General features: G+C 39.9%; 1 protein-coding gene across 1 annotated transcript in view; it reads left to right on the top strand.

Annotated features, from left to right (window-relative positions):
- The window catches only part of oga (O-GlcNAcase), a 38,092-nt gene that overhangs the window by 8,648 nt on the left and 14,889 nt on the right, over positions 1-14,555 (top strand). Inside the window, exons 2-12 of the mRNA XM_038991686.1 lie at positions 1,428-1,479; positions 1,677-1,774; positions 2,172-2,302; positions 2,587-2,758; positions 2,912-3,010; positions 3,178-3,462; positions 4,406-4,564; positions 6,016-6,206; positions 6,470-6,724; positions 7,255-7,458; positions 10,986-11,160. Of these exons, the coding sequence (XP_038847614.1) occupies positions 1,428-1,479; positions 1,677-1,774; positions 2,172-2,302; positions 2,587-2,758; positions 2,912-3,010; positions 3,178-3,462; positions 4,406-4,564; positions 6,016-6,206; positions 6,470-6,724; positions 7,255-7,458; positions 10,986-11,160 (1,821 nt within the window). The remainder of the gene's footprint in view (positions 1-1,427; positions 1,480-1,676; positions 1,775-2,171; positions 2,303-2,586; positions 2,759-2,911; positions 3,011-3,177; positions 3,463-4,405; positions 4,565-6,015; positions 6,207-6,469; positions 6,725-7,254; positions 7,459-10,985; positions 11,161-14,555) is intronic.

Below are 14,555 nucleotides of genomic sequence, written 5' to 3'. Positions count from 1 at the left end.
ACACAGGACTGATGGCACCGCTCACCTTGTCTTCTCCGGACAAGCTTTTTTCCGGATGCCCCAAACAATCGAAAAGGGGATTCATCAGAGAAAATGACTTTACCCCAGTCCTCAGCAGTCCAATCCCTGTACCTTTTGCAGAATATCAGTCTGTCCCTGATGTTTTTCCTGGAGAGAAGTGGCTTCTTTGCTGCCCTTCTTGACACCAGGCCATCCTCCAAAAGTCTTCGCCTCACTGTGCGTGCAGATGCACTCACACCTGCCTGCTGCCATTCCTGAGCAAGCTCTGTACTGGTGGTGCCCCGATCCCGCAGCTGAATCAACTTTAGGAGACGGTCCTGGCGCTTGCTGGACTTTCTTGGGCGCCCTGAAGCCGCCTTCACAACAATTGAACCGCTCTCCTTGAAGTTCTTGATGATCCGATAAATGTTTGATTTAGGTGCAATCTTAATGGCAGCAATATCCTTGCCTGTGAAGCCCTTTTTGTGCAAAGCAATGATGACGGCACGTGTTTCCTTGCAGGTAACCATGGTTTACAGAGGAAGTACAATGATTCCAAGCACCACCCTCCTTTTGAAGCTTCCAGTCTGTTATTCGAACTCAATCAGCATGACAGAGTGATCTCCAGCCTTGTCCTCGTCAACACTCACACCCGTGTTAACGAGAGAATCACTGACATGATGTCAGCTGGTCCTTTTGTGGCAGGGCTGAAATGCAGTGGAAATGTTTTTTGGGGATTCAGTTCATTTGCATGGCAAAGTCCCTCTTGACTTTGCAGTTAATTGTAATTCATCTGATCACTCTTCATAACATTCTGGAGTATATGCAAATTGCCATCATACAAACTGAGGCAGCAGACTTTGTGAAAATTAATATTTGTTGCATTCTCAACTTTTGGCCACAACTGTACAAAGTAGCCCATTGATATGACCTGGCAGAATTATATTATTATTTTCGTCAATCCAGTGGGTATTTGTTTCACAAACTCTACCATCACATGTGCTACAAAAAACACTGTTAAACAACAGCCTCTTGCTACAGTATGTGTGGAAAACACTGATCAAGGAGGAGCCTGATGCAACACCCATACAGTCTTCAGGGCACACACATGGCAGCTGAATGTACACAGCCAGGGGAATAGATAGGGATGGATGTCTGCAGGCCTGGAATGTTTGATGTGTGTGTTAAAGGGATACTGTGAGATTCTGTCATTTAAGATTCTTTCAATTTTCTACTTACCCAGAGTCGGATGAACTCGTGGATACCGTTTTTATCCAGTCATTGCTCTCGCTAGTTAGCATTGGCTTGCAAAACGTCAGCTAACTTCCTTCATACTGCACGCTGAGAGATTCAAATAGCATCCATAAGCCTCTGGGTAAGTAGAACAAGGGCTTAAATGACAATTTTTCTTCTTTTGTTTGCAACAGGCTTCTACGGCCGGCCATGGACAATGGAACAAAGGAAAGAGCTGTTCAGGAGGTAATTTAATAGTTATGTACAGCAGGCTGGCATATGGTGTTGAATAGTGCTCTATCATAATGGGATCAGTGAATGTACTGAAGTTTTCAATATCATCAAATTAGAAATGGCTTAAATCAATTTAGTCAATATGTTCTGTGATAAACAAACCATGTCACACAAAGCCTGTGTTAATCACAATATGTGTTGTTCCCTAGACAGCAGAAATGGGGCTTGAACACATACCTCTACGCGCCTAAAGATGACTACAAACACAGGATGTTCTGGAGAGAGATGTACTCAGTAGAAGAAGCAGGTAAGGTTGTCTCATCATGGTCATGGGTTGAACTGATTCCTGTCACATATACAGACAAATATGTAATAAACAAACGAAAGTGCACAGGTGTTGCTGCTTGTGCTTCTTGCGATAGTGCTCTGCTTTGATAAAGAAGCTTGCTCTGAAACGCGTCAGCATGAAACATTTTCGAAGGGAATTAAGTTGCCGCCTTGAACCTACTCATAGCATTTGTTTTACATTCCTATGTCTGAGCACCCCTTCAGCATTTCAGGACATATTTGAAATATTAGTTACAATACAGCGATGTCATAAACAAACCATGCCTCACATATTTCACATCAATACTGAGTGTGTGTGAGTGGGTGTCACGCTGATGTGAAATAGTATCTGTAACTAATGCTTCTCTCTCTTATAGAACAACTGATGACCCTGATCAGTGCTGCAAAGGAGTATGGGACCGAGTTCATCTATGCCATCTCCCCAGGCCTAGACATCACCTTCTCTAACCAGAAAGAAGTGTCCACACTCAAGAGGAAACTGGACCAGGTAACCAACTGGACCAACTGTTAAAAATGATTTTTTTAAATGCATCTCCTCCTTTCAGACGACGCACTAAAATAACTCCTTATGAGTTTATAGAGATTTTAGGATTGGGTTAGAGGAGTACTATCTTGCTAATAACGATAATCTTTCACCACAGTTAAGAATGTAGGCCTATAGTCTTATCTACATCCTTGATGGAATACATAGCCTCTACATCCTTGACGGTCTGCACTCGCTCGTTTGCCGGAGTCTTAACATAACATATCATTATTCATTCTCTCCCTTAGGTGACTCACTTTGGCTGCAAGTCATTTGCCTTACTGTTTGACGACATCGACCACAACATGTGCCCCGCCGACAAGGAAGTGTTCAGCTCCTTCGCCCATGCCCAGGTGTCCATCACCAACGAGATCTTTCAGTACCTGGGAGAGCCTGAGACCTTCCTCTTCTGCCCCACAGGTAACACACACACATTGAAGTGCTGTGGACAGGTACAGTAGATCCAAACTAGTTCATATCCCACATGTATGTTGTTACTGAAATTTGGTCTGGATTCAAAGTTGAAGGAAGATATAGATTTCATGTATGTTTTTCATTGTCTCCCTAAACCAGAGTACTGTGGAACGTTCTGCTACCCCAATGTGGCCCAGTCTCCCTACCTGCACACAGTGGGAGAGAAGCTGCTGCCTGGTATTGAAGTGCTGTGGACAGGTACAGTAGATCCAAACTAGTTCATATCCCACATGTTTTGGCACTCATTAGATGGAATTAACCGTACCATTATAAGATAAAAACACAGTAACGGACCTTGTAACACATTTTTTAATATACTTTAGAACTTGCATGACTCCTACATCTATGTGACATTATGTTTCTAGGTCCTAAGGTGGTATCCAAAGACATTACAGTGGAGTCCATAGAGGAGGTCTCTAAGATCCTGAAGAGAGCTCCGGTAATCTGGGACAATATCCATGCCAACGACTACGACCAGAAGCGTCTGTTCCTGGGGCCGTACAAGGGGCGCTCCACAGAGCTCATCCCCCGCCTCAAGGGGGTTCTCACCAACCCCAACTGTGAGTTCGAGTCCAACTTCGTGGCCATCCACACCCTGGCCACTTGGTACAAGTCCAACATGAACGGAGTGCGCAAGGATGTCGCCATGAGTAAGTCTGACTTGATTTCTGGCACATTCGGTTTCGGGTACTATGAAATTACACATAATATCATCGTCATGGGTACGTCTGACCGGGATGGACTTCATTTATTTAATTATTTATTTATTCACTTACTTTATTAGGTTTATTCGTCAGGGACATTATGTTCTGCAATGTGCCAGATTGAGCTAAAAATACAAATTTCTTAAAGCAGGGATGTACAGCTTTGGTCCTCACGACTGCTGTGTGTGTTGGTTTTCATTGTTGTCCTGAATCTGAGAGTGTTATTGCCAATTAATGACAATAATTGATTAATGAAGTTCAACATAGAAACCAAGAGCAGTAGGACAGGACTGTAACCCTTGTAGTCATCCCTGTCTTAAAGGCTTAGGGTCTTTAGCAGTGGTTCTGCTTGTTAATTCATGTGTGAATTCCTCAGGGTATCGTGTTGGAGACACGTGTCTATTTGGAGAACCAGTGAATGTTTTGGTATTTGTAGAGTAGGGTCACTCACCGTCACACAAGGTACACGAAATGGCTGCCAAAGTCTCGTGTCTGTTTGGTTTTTAATGACACAAAATATTAGATCTATCCTCGAAAGAGGACAGCATTGTGTCTATTCAGATTACATGGCTTTCAATTAAATCCAATCACGTTATTGATTACTCCAATAGAGGAAGGGAAGGAGGCACTTTCACAGTATTCAAACAGGCTTGTACATACATTACACCTGGTAATGGTGATCTGTTTGGTTATCAGTGTGGCAGCCCCCGCACCTCTCCAAAACCTGTATGTGTCTTTTGAGGGGTTGGGTTAAAAGCAGAACTCAAATTTCAGTTGGATTTTGTGTGAAATTTACCAATAAAGTAATCTTAATCTTATTTATCTCCCTTCTCTCCCTCCCTCCCTTCCCCCCTCTCTCTCCTTCCTCCATCCTCCTCCCTCCTCTTAGCGGATGGAGAGGACAGTACTGTGTCTATCCAGATCAAGCTGGAGAATGAGGGCAGTGATGAGGAGTTAGAGACAGACATGTTGTACAGCCCTCAACTGGCCCTGAAACTGGCCCTCACAGAGTGGCTGGGGGAGTTTGTAGTGCCTCACCAGTACAACAGTAAGAACCGTCACCTACCTATCATCTCTCATTTATACAACGGGTGGGTCTAATCCTGAATGCTGATTGGTTAAAAGCACATTCCAGCCGGCCACAAGTTACCACCGGCTAAATCTATGACGTTAAAATGCGTATTTACCCAGTTCCCTCTGACTGCGCGATCCACTGTCTCATCAGCCCAGTCAGGCACTTTATAAACTGTATCTCCTATAAAAAGCATCTAGACATTATCTCACATTTCTTTCAGACTAACATTTTATTTTTAACAGCAGAGATTTGTATAAACCTTGCTGTCTATCTCTGACATTTGCAACATTATTTCAATATTCAAATTCGATCTCCAACTGTCCCATAGTAATGAACGTGTCTAGACAGAGGAAGGCAGCGTTTCTCAGCCAGTCGAAATCATGAATCAGCTGGCATAATTTAGACTGCTAGTTTGCAGTCTTTCCTGCTTCAGTTTAAAGATATTGTGTTAGCTGTGTTGTTTACTAGCTCCTCTGAGTAACAGTGTCCTGACGTGAGAGTCCATTTTCTATGCCAGGTGAAATCGTGCCTCATTATCTTATTGTTCAGGATGTATCCAAATAAATGTCACTAGAAAACAGCTTAAACAAATGCAAATGCAGCTACTTTTGTTATTCTGTCTGCACTGTTTGACATGACTGTAAGTTAGCTGTAGTTGGCTAGCTTTTTTCTATATATATATATCCATATATATATTTTTTTATATATATATATATATATATATTTTTTTTAGGGGATGGACCAGCTTTAATATTGCGGATAGATTGTTGCTTTGTAGTTGGCTAGCTAGCAAGGAAGGGATAAGAACATTGCCAGCCAGTATGGCAATGGAACATTTTAGAACGAACGATTGGGTCGCGTCCATAGATACAGAACAAAAAGACTGAACGACTGGGTCGCATCTCTGTCAACAGAGCCAATAGAACAAACGACCAGCTGGATTGGGTAGCAACCCTAGATTTGTGTCGGGACTATATCTTGTGGAAGGATGAAATAGTATGAATAAATGCATCAAAATAATGTTTTTAATGAAAAAATGTCAATCATTATTTCGAATATTTTGGTAACCCGTTGTATAAAAGTGATAATGCCCTCGAAGCCAGTGTTTGGATTATATATTGGAACGGTTTGCCAGCCCTCGACTTCGTCTTGGGCCTAAACACCCGTGCCAATATATCCTCCGAACACCTGCTTCTCGGGCATTGTCACTTAAATAACTTAAATAATGTGTGTGTGTTTCCTTACTTCATACTGTATCATTTGGAACAATGTTAAATGTCTCTAAAAATTCAGCACTGGATTTCAAACACTTATTTCACTCATGCATTAAAGCTAGCCATTCTATTTTTGTTGAGTATGTTGATATTTGTTATAAAAGCCTCTTGTATAGCATGTTGACAATGTCTCTGTTGTCTCCTCTCCAGGTCGCCAGGTACCCCACAGCGGAGCTAAGAGTTCAGCTATTGACGTGTCATCACCAGGTGCCTCCTCCCTCTGCTCTGCTACTACAGTCACTACAGTGTTCCAACAGCCCATCATGACCCCCACAGGCGCCCCCGACCCCAACAACCACCCCATGGCCAAGAGACTGCAACAACAACAAGAGGTGGAGGAGGTAGTTACTGATTTAACTTAGATCATTTTTATATTAGATAGGGTAGAACATACAGTATGCAGTGCACATCCAATGGTTTTAAGTTGGTTTCCCTGGTTTGTCTCTGTTGTGTCAAGTCTCACAGTCTACATACAGTACAACAAAACAAAATATTTCATTGCAACTGATCAAGAATAAACACACAATTCTACATGGGCTCACCAAGATGGTGAGGCAATAACTTGTTTCCTAAACGTTTTCTAAGTGTTTCTAATGTTGTTCAGGTGGATGTTGAGAAGAAGGAGTCTGACGAAGAGCCCATGGAGATGGTTGTGGAGAAACCAGATGAGACGGACCCAGAGTCAGACCCTGTAGCAGAGGCTGCAACTGAGACCAAGAGCAGCCTGGTCCTTATAGACCAGATGGCAGAGGATCTGAAGCCCATGGACACAGACAGGGAAGTCCTGGTTCCTGAGTCCAAGTCTCCAGAGGAGGACATTGACATGGCCCCCATGCAGACAGACGAACAGCTCAAACAGGTAAGTCGTTTGTGTGTGTGTCGGAACTGGGTTCAAATACATGTTTTACTATTTGTTATTTAAATACTTATGTTCTGTGTATTTTCAAATAATATGGCCCTAATCAACTACTTCTATTGAAAGTATTTGAAAGTATTTTCAAAACAATTCCTACAAATAGCTTAGTATTTGAAACTATTTTCAAATACATTATTTCAAATACCAGACCTGGGTTCAAATGCATGGGAGTATTTAAATATTTGTATTTTAAAATACTCAAATACACAGACAAGTGTATTTTAAAATACATGCCAATACTTTCCAAGTGTATTTCCAAATGCATTCCAATATTCAACTACTTTTATTTTCAAACAAGAAATATACAAATACTTACTTTCAAATGTCTTTATGTCGGGAATATATCTTCAAGAGTGTTTGAACCCAGTTCTGGTGTGTGTGACGTACGTGTGTGTGTCCGTGACTCAGATTTTCCAAAGTGATTTGCAATTAAGTGACTTATGTTTAAACAATTACTTTTATTTGTCTTTCAGGATGTCTTTGTGCCTGGTCCCAATGAGAAGGCATTGTACACGGCAGAGCCTCTCTCTCTGGAGGACCTGACCCTGCTAGCTGAGCTCTTCTACCTGCCCTATGAATACGGACCCAAAGCCCTGCACATGCTCAAGGAGTTCAACTGGCTACGGGCCAATAGCAGCACCGTCAGCGTCAACTGCGAGGGCAAGGAACCAGAGAAGGTAGGTGGAAGGGAAGTAGGGGATGGAGGGATGGGTAGGGAGGAGGGAGATTATCCCTAAATTAGCCTTGTTAGTCATTAGAAGTTTTTCTGATATTCAGAGCTATGAAATATTCAGGTGTGGTGGTGATCACCACTGTGGTACAAAATGGTAGTTGTGTAGTACCTTTATGCAGCCATTGGGGGTGGGTCTAAAACACTGAAACTGTATCTATGCAGTGGCACACACAATGTAAAATCTCCTCACAGAAATGACCGTTTTGTTGTGTCGATACATTTAGTTCTAACTAAGGCTGTGGATGAGGGGTCGCTCAAGATGGCGGCATGAGAGGTTGTAAAATCTCTAGCTGAGGAACAATTTTACAAAGTTCTCACAAAGTTGTTCATTTTAGGCTGCAGTTGCAACAAAAACGAAGTTTGGACACACCTACACATTCAAGGCTTTTTCTTTACAACAAAACTATGAAATAACACATGGAATCATGTAGTAACCAAAAAAGTGTTAAACAATCAAAATATATTTTATATTTGGGATTCTTCAAAGTAGCTACCCTTTGCCTTGATGACAGCGTTGCACACTTGGCATTCTCTCAACCAGCTTCATGAGGTAGTCATCTGGAATGCATTTAAATTAACAGGTGTGCCTTGTTAAAAGTTAATTTGTGGAATTTCTTTCCTTCTTAATGCGTTTGAGCCAATCAGTTGTGTTGTGACAAGGTAGGTGTGTTATACAGAAGATGGACCTATTTGGTAAAAGACCAGGTCCATATTATGGCAAGAACAGCTCAAATAAGCAAATAGAAACGATGGGGAAAGAAATTGCTTGTGTCAAGAGAGAGAAATAATATAATGACTTGAGATGTAAATTAATGATCAATTACTCCAAATAAAAATCCAAAAGAAATCTCTCAGCATGTTTCCCAATTTTATCAGAATCTGTATACATCAGCCCAGTCAACTTCCAATATGGATTTTTTTGGGGGGGACAATGTAGCAAACACTGCTATGAAGATTTATAATGATTTCAGGGATTTTTGTGACGAGTTGTCTGAAATTGAGGTAACAGATTGTATTAAAAGCCTTAAGGACTATAGATTCCCTGGAAGTGATGGTTTAACAAGCAAGTTATATAAAACATTCAATGATCGATTGATTCCTTTCATTCTTACTATGTTCCAAGAATCAATAGAAAAGGGGGAGTTACCGGCTTCCTTAAAGCAAGGTGTAATTACTTTGATTTCCAAACCTAATAAGGCTAGTCTTTTATATAGACAACTAGAGGCCCATTAGCCTGTTGAATAATGAACAAAAGTTATTTGCCCTTGTATTTGCTAAGAGGTGGAAACAAGATTTATGTCATATAATTGATGAAGAACAGTCTGGTTTTATGTATGGTCAACACATTAGTAATAACATCAGGTTGATCTTAGATATGATTGACTATAATAACCTCATCCTTGATCATTTTCTCAAGTTTGTAGATTTAATAAAGCTTTTGACACTGTAGAACATGAGTTTGTTCATAGCAGTATGTTTTTGGGGGTTTGGTGACTTTTTTAAGCAGTCAACTTTATACAGTGGTTGTATTAGCTCTGTGAAATTAGCGCACGGGACATCTCAAAGATTTGATGTTGGACATGGCATTAGGCAGAGGTACCCAATTAGCATTTATATTTGTGTTTGTTACTCAAATTATGGCTTTTCATATCAAGAAAGGGAATTTTCAAGGTATTTCAGCAATGAATTTAAACTATGATACCACCATATTTTTGAGAGACAAGAATAGGGTTTCTAAAGCAGTTTCCTGTATGGTAGAGTTTTTCTTGAAAATAAATAAGAAATTGAACCTCTAGTTACTGAGAGATTATTTCAAATGGTCAGGTTTTATTGTCTGAAGCTGATGGTTATCCAGGTCGGGTTATCCATGTCTTGTTATCACTTGACTTATCCCCATTTATAATTTTATTTGGAGGAACAAGCCTCACTATCTATGGAAAGATATTCTCAGTAATCCAAAGAACACGGATACCTTGAGGTTTTAGATTTCAATACTCTAAATAATACTTTGAAAATAAATTGGATTCTGAAGTATATTAAGAACCAAAATAGTATTTGGAATGTCTTCCGTGTGTATTTATTTGACTCTTGGTGGTTTAGAATTTCTGCTCCGGTGTAAATTTTATGTTGATAGAAATCCTTCTAGAATTGGCCAAATTCCACGAGCAGGCACTTTTAGCTTGGATGTTAGCATATAAACACAATTTTCCCCCTCACAGATACTTTCTATGGAACAACAAAGATATATTATTTAAAAATAAGTCTTTTTTTCTTAACTGGTTTAAGAACAAAAATATTTTCCTTGGGCAGTTACTGAATGAGGATGGATATCTACTCTTATATGGGGAATTTCTTGATAATTGTAGAATTCCCATAACCATGAAAGAATATGCAATTGTTTTTGATGCGATTCCAATATTATTATTTATTTTTTGTATTCCTCTGTTTGATGTAAGTAACATCGATTTACATGAAAATATACTCATTGGCCATATTAACATCCTAAAAGATAAATAATAGTAATAAACAGATTAGGAATATTGTTTGATACTACATTTACCTCAGCAAGATTGTTTTGGTTGAATATCTATGGTATATACAAAGGGGGAAAGCATGGAAAATATTGTATCAGTAACATGGTAAAGGAAGTTTCATTTAAAATCATACATATAATTTATCCTGTGAAACAACATGTTTTGGAAAGATTCAAGCTGAATATTGACTAATTGTGATTTCTGTGGAATGGAGGAAACCCTTTTTCATAAAAAATTGTTTTACCTGTATTTATAGTATAATGTTTTGGATTGACATATAGAACTTTGTTACAAAGAAAACAAGACCAGTTGTAATATTTAATTGTTTTGATATAATGGTTTATTTGAGAAATTCTGACATTAATAAAGATGTTGTATATTGAATTAATAATAGGCACATTTCATATTCACAAATGCAAATGGTCTAATTCAAAACCTAACTTTTTTCACTTTATAAATGAATTAAACAATATGGCACTACTCTAACTAAAATGAAAAACAAGAAGGCAATTAAAACTTGTATTATTAATGAATATGATTTGTTTGTTTAGGATTCCTGGCAATGTAAAACGTTTGTTTGCATGTGACTATTCCTTGTTTGTTTGTTAATAAAACATATATTTTTTAAAAGACTGTGGATGAGTTCTATCAGTGACCATGGTACCATTGGAGATGTTTTCTTTAAACAAGTCTCAACTGGGTCATGTTCATTAAGCACCAAACAGAAGAAAATGGACATAAACAGGGAGAGACTACCAGGATTTTAGTCATTTAGCAGATGCTCTTATCCAGAGCAACTTAGTGCATTCATCTTAAGATAGCTAGGTGGGACAACCACATATCACAGGCATAGAAAGGGGGGGGGGGGGGGGTATTTAAGATTCTGTTTAAAGACATAGGGTGCCCTAAAGAACACCACCCTGTTGTCTGCCCCCAGGTTGTGGAGTGGAAGTCCCGGGCGGAGAAGTTTGAGGAGATGTGTTGTTCGGTCATCCAGATGTTCACCAGGCTGTCTAATTCAGCCAACCGCACCATCCTCTACGACCTCTACCCCTACATCTGGGACATCAAGAGCATCACCTCCATGGTCAAGTCCTTTGTCCAGTGGCTAGGTACGCACAGACACACACACGCTCACACAACCACACTCATATTAGGCAGGGCAAACCCGTTTTGGTGATTTCTGATATATCATCAAATTAAATCAATCGCGGCACATTTTTGGAATCATTCAGCAGTTTTTACCTGATTTAAGTACAATGCCATTGGAAATTAATGCTGACACTGCCTCCTGTTTACAATACATTTTCATAAATAGCCCAATGTCAAAACAATTTTAATGTGTCCAAATCAATGACTAATATGCAGAAACAGTTTGTGACACTTAGAACATTTTATGTTTCTGTTTTCAATCTACACATACATGTACAACAATAGTAATCATATAAGCCCCTTATAAACTGCACATGCACCAAAAATACAGTTGTCTTGACAAGTGTCAATAAATCACTGATATAGCGAGGAAATCATGTTGTACATGCTTTTGAAACTAACACAACAACAAAAAAACACATGGAAACTGAGATTTTTTACATCACTGGTTAGACAACAACCTGCAAAAGACAGTCCGTTACATTTTGGAGTGATGCATTTTGATTTGTGGGTCACCGAAACAGAAAGAGAAACACAACTCTTATTTGTCAACCATTCATATTGATGTCATGTTGAAATCAATTGCGTGAGAGGGGGGAGAACTAACACAGCTCAAAAAAAACACACTGAATCTGGGAATGATGTGTACATCACTGGTTATAGGACAATTTGTGGAAGACAGCATTTTGAAGTGTTGCATTTTGATTCAAGTGGGTCGCCAACGCGGTCAGTGTACGTAACACTTTTTTTGTTAATCGCTTCCATCGATATCACGCTGAAGTCAATAAAGCAGGGGGCCAATGTTTGGGCTGTAGCGCTGTTCAAACTAACACTATTCAACGGCCACACTGAAACTTGGAATAACCTATACATGGTTGGTTAGATGAGAACTTGCTTATATCTATATATTGGATGTTGATTTCGGGAGGCTACCATCATGGAAAAGGGGATAGACTTAATTTTCTGTTAGTTAATGTAAAATAATCACGACGTGGCATAGGACATCAACAGTGACTGGTTGGCTGTTATTTAAGTGATAGTTTGAATGTCAAATCCATGTATTGGTGTGTGGCCAGCGACTTTGATAGAGAGACCGCCCTGAATGTTCCGTGCCGTTTCATTAACTCTGCATTCTAAGTCCTGCGCATTCCAGCATGTTACAAAATCAACGGTACACAACCTAAGATATTGATATGCTTTAAGCAATCAATCTTATATCATTGTGATGACTATAAACTTTTATACTAACATCACCAATCTGAGGTAAAAAAGGATGTGTAATTCCACTTAATTTTATAGGGTGACAATGCAAGCTTGTGTAAGGTAGTAACACAAATTGTCCACGTTAGGGAAATTAGCGCAATATATAATAATTCTATGTAAAATACTAAGTCATTCAACATTTCAATTTAAGATGATAGTATATGTTGCCCGCTCACGAACCATTACAACAATGGCATCTGTTTCTCACTTATTTAACCATTTAGAGAGTTTAAAAATGCTCTAGACTAGAGTCTCCATAGTGTCCGTGCAGCAGCCTGAATGTTTGACGTCCCTACTCATACACACAGACCAACTAGGTACGTATGGTATGAACACCTGGAACAATTCAGCATGACTCCGACTCCTCAGAGCAGCAGAACAGTTAGTAAGTGTAGGACATGAAACGCATATACTGTAGGCATGAAAAAATAAATGTCACGTCTTTAAGCTTCATGGTGAAGTTATTAATCCAGTGAAAATGCAGCTGTTCTCATGGCTAGTTTTAGATGAGCTGAAAATTGACACAAAGGTGAATATCATTGAGGTAAGCATCTTTATGAGCATTACAGATATGTTTATGACCATATTACAGTTTCTCCATGATAAAAATTGATAGTGCGGCTGTATGATTTTTCATCTGCCATCCAGTCTTAGGTAGTTTAGTCATGCACATATTAATCATCTGCACAGGTACTGTAACTAGTGCCCACTGCCCAGTCTGCTTAACAGATGGATAAAGCATATTTGACTTGGCAACGCAATATTTCACCTCTCTTGGCTTTCACCTGTGTTCAAGGTGAGTCTAGAGCACTCTTGTTGTCAGCTCTTACGGCTAGTATTAGGATAATATAGGCTTAGTTTATATATCCACCAGTGCCAGGCAGACATCTGCTACATTGCTTTTCAGTCGTGGTTTTGATTCTGTTTTTATTGAACTTCTTGATTTGTTCATTTTACTTTTCGACTGACTGAATGCCGCTTGCACTGCTAGCCCCCCCGAAATAAATTGGTCCACCACAACTAAGTGAATTGCCAGTATCAGTGGTGATAGGTCCAGATATGGGGTACTGCTGCTTGCTGTGTGTCAGGCTTCTGCTTTCACTCCCACCACTTAGCGTGCCAACGAGCTTGGAGAGCAAGGTGACTGACTGTGGAAGGCCATTCTGGTGCAAGAACAAAGATAACAATGAATGCTCTGAGCCAATGTATTACCGGTACAAAATGTTACCGTATTGAAACTATTAATTTCATTAAATGCCCTCACTAATGCAGTAACTGCAGAGGTCTGCAAGGTCAGTGCAGAGCCTATTCTCAACACATGCTCTGTGTACCAGTGTTATTGCTGGCTCAGTGCCTGGCCTCTCCTGAATAGTTTCTTCTAGCTGTATCGGAGCCAATTCTCTTTGGACTTAAAAACACTCCATCTTACACACACCTCAACTGCATGTAACATGTCTTGATAATGAGTCAACCAGTCAGGGATCCCAAATGCACCATTATACAGTTAGAACAACTTTTCTGTGAGAGGTCGTCTGCAGCCATAGAGAGCTGTTTTGATCAATCCTGACGCACTAGCATGGCCTGTAGGTTACACAGTAACCATGTTTCATTCACAGGTTTCTGTCCAGAGCAGAAGACTCTAACCTATACAGTAAACAGCAGGCAGCAAACCCACACTGGCAGAACCACTGCTATATCATAGCTATAATGGCATTATAAACCAGTATAACATTTTAGACTGTAGAGAACCATTTTGTAGGTCTTTGTGAATAATTTAGTGGAGGTCTGTCTTTCTAAACAGCACTGGCTGTGGGCTAGCTAAACAGAACATTAAGCAACATATAGGCTTTCCCTCATCAGGTCAATCTATTGTTGTGTAGACAACAGCTTCTCTTTTATTACTAAACCCCCCTCAAGGCCCTATCAGAGCTCTATTCTATGTATCCATCCCCTTACTGGTTTGTAGTTGTGCAACCGGCAGTCAGTCTTACCTTCTCCTCCCTGGTGTTGTTACTTGGACACATTTACTAACGACCATCTTCTACTGTTCTCTCCTTTCATCGTGTGCAGATGGACAAATCCTCAGTACCAG

The sequence above is a fragment of the Salvelinus namaycush genome, chromosome 4, assembly GCF_016432855.1.
Source record: "Salvelinus namaycush isolate Seneca chromosome 4, SaNama_1.0, whole genome shotgun sequence".
NCBI lineage: Eukaryota > Metazoa > Chordata > Actinopteri > Salmoniformes > Salmonidae > Salvelinus > Salvelinus namaycush.
Note: the sequence above shows the minus strand (reverse complement) of the source record. Positions and strands in the feature narration are given on the sequence as shown.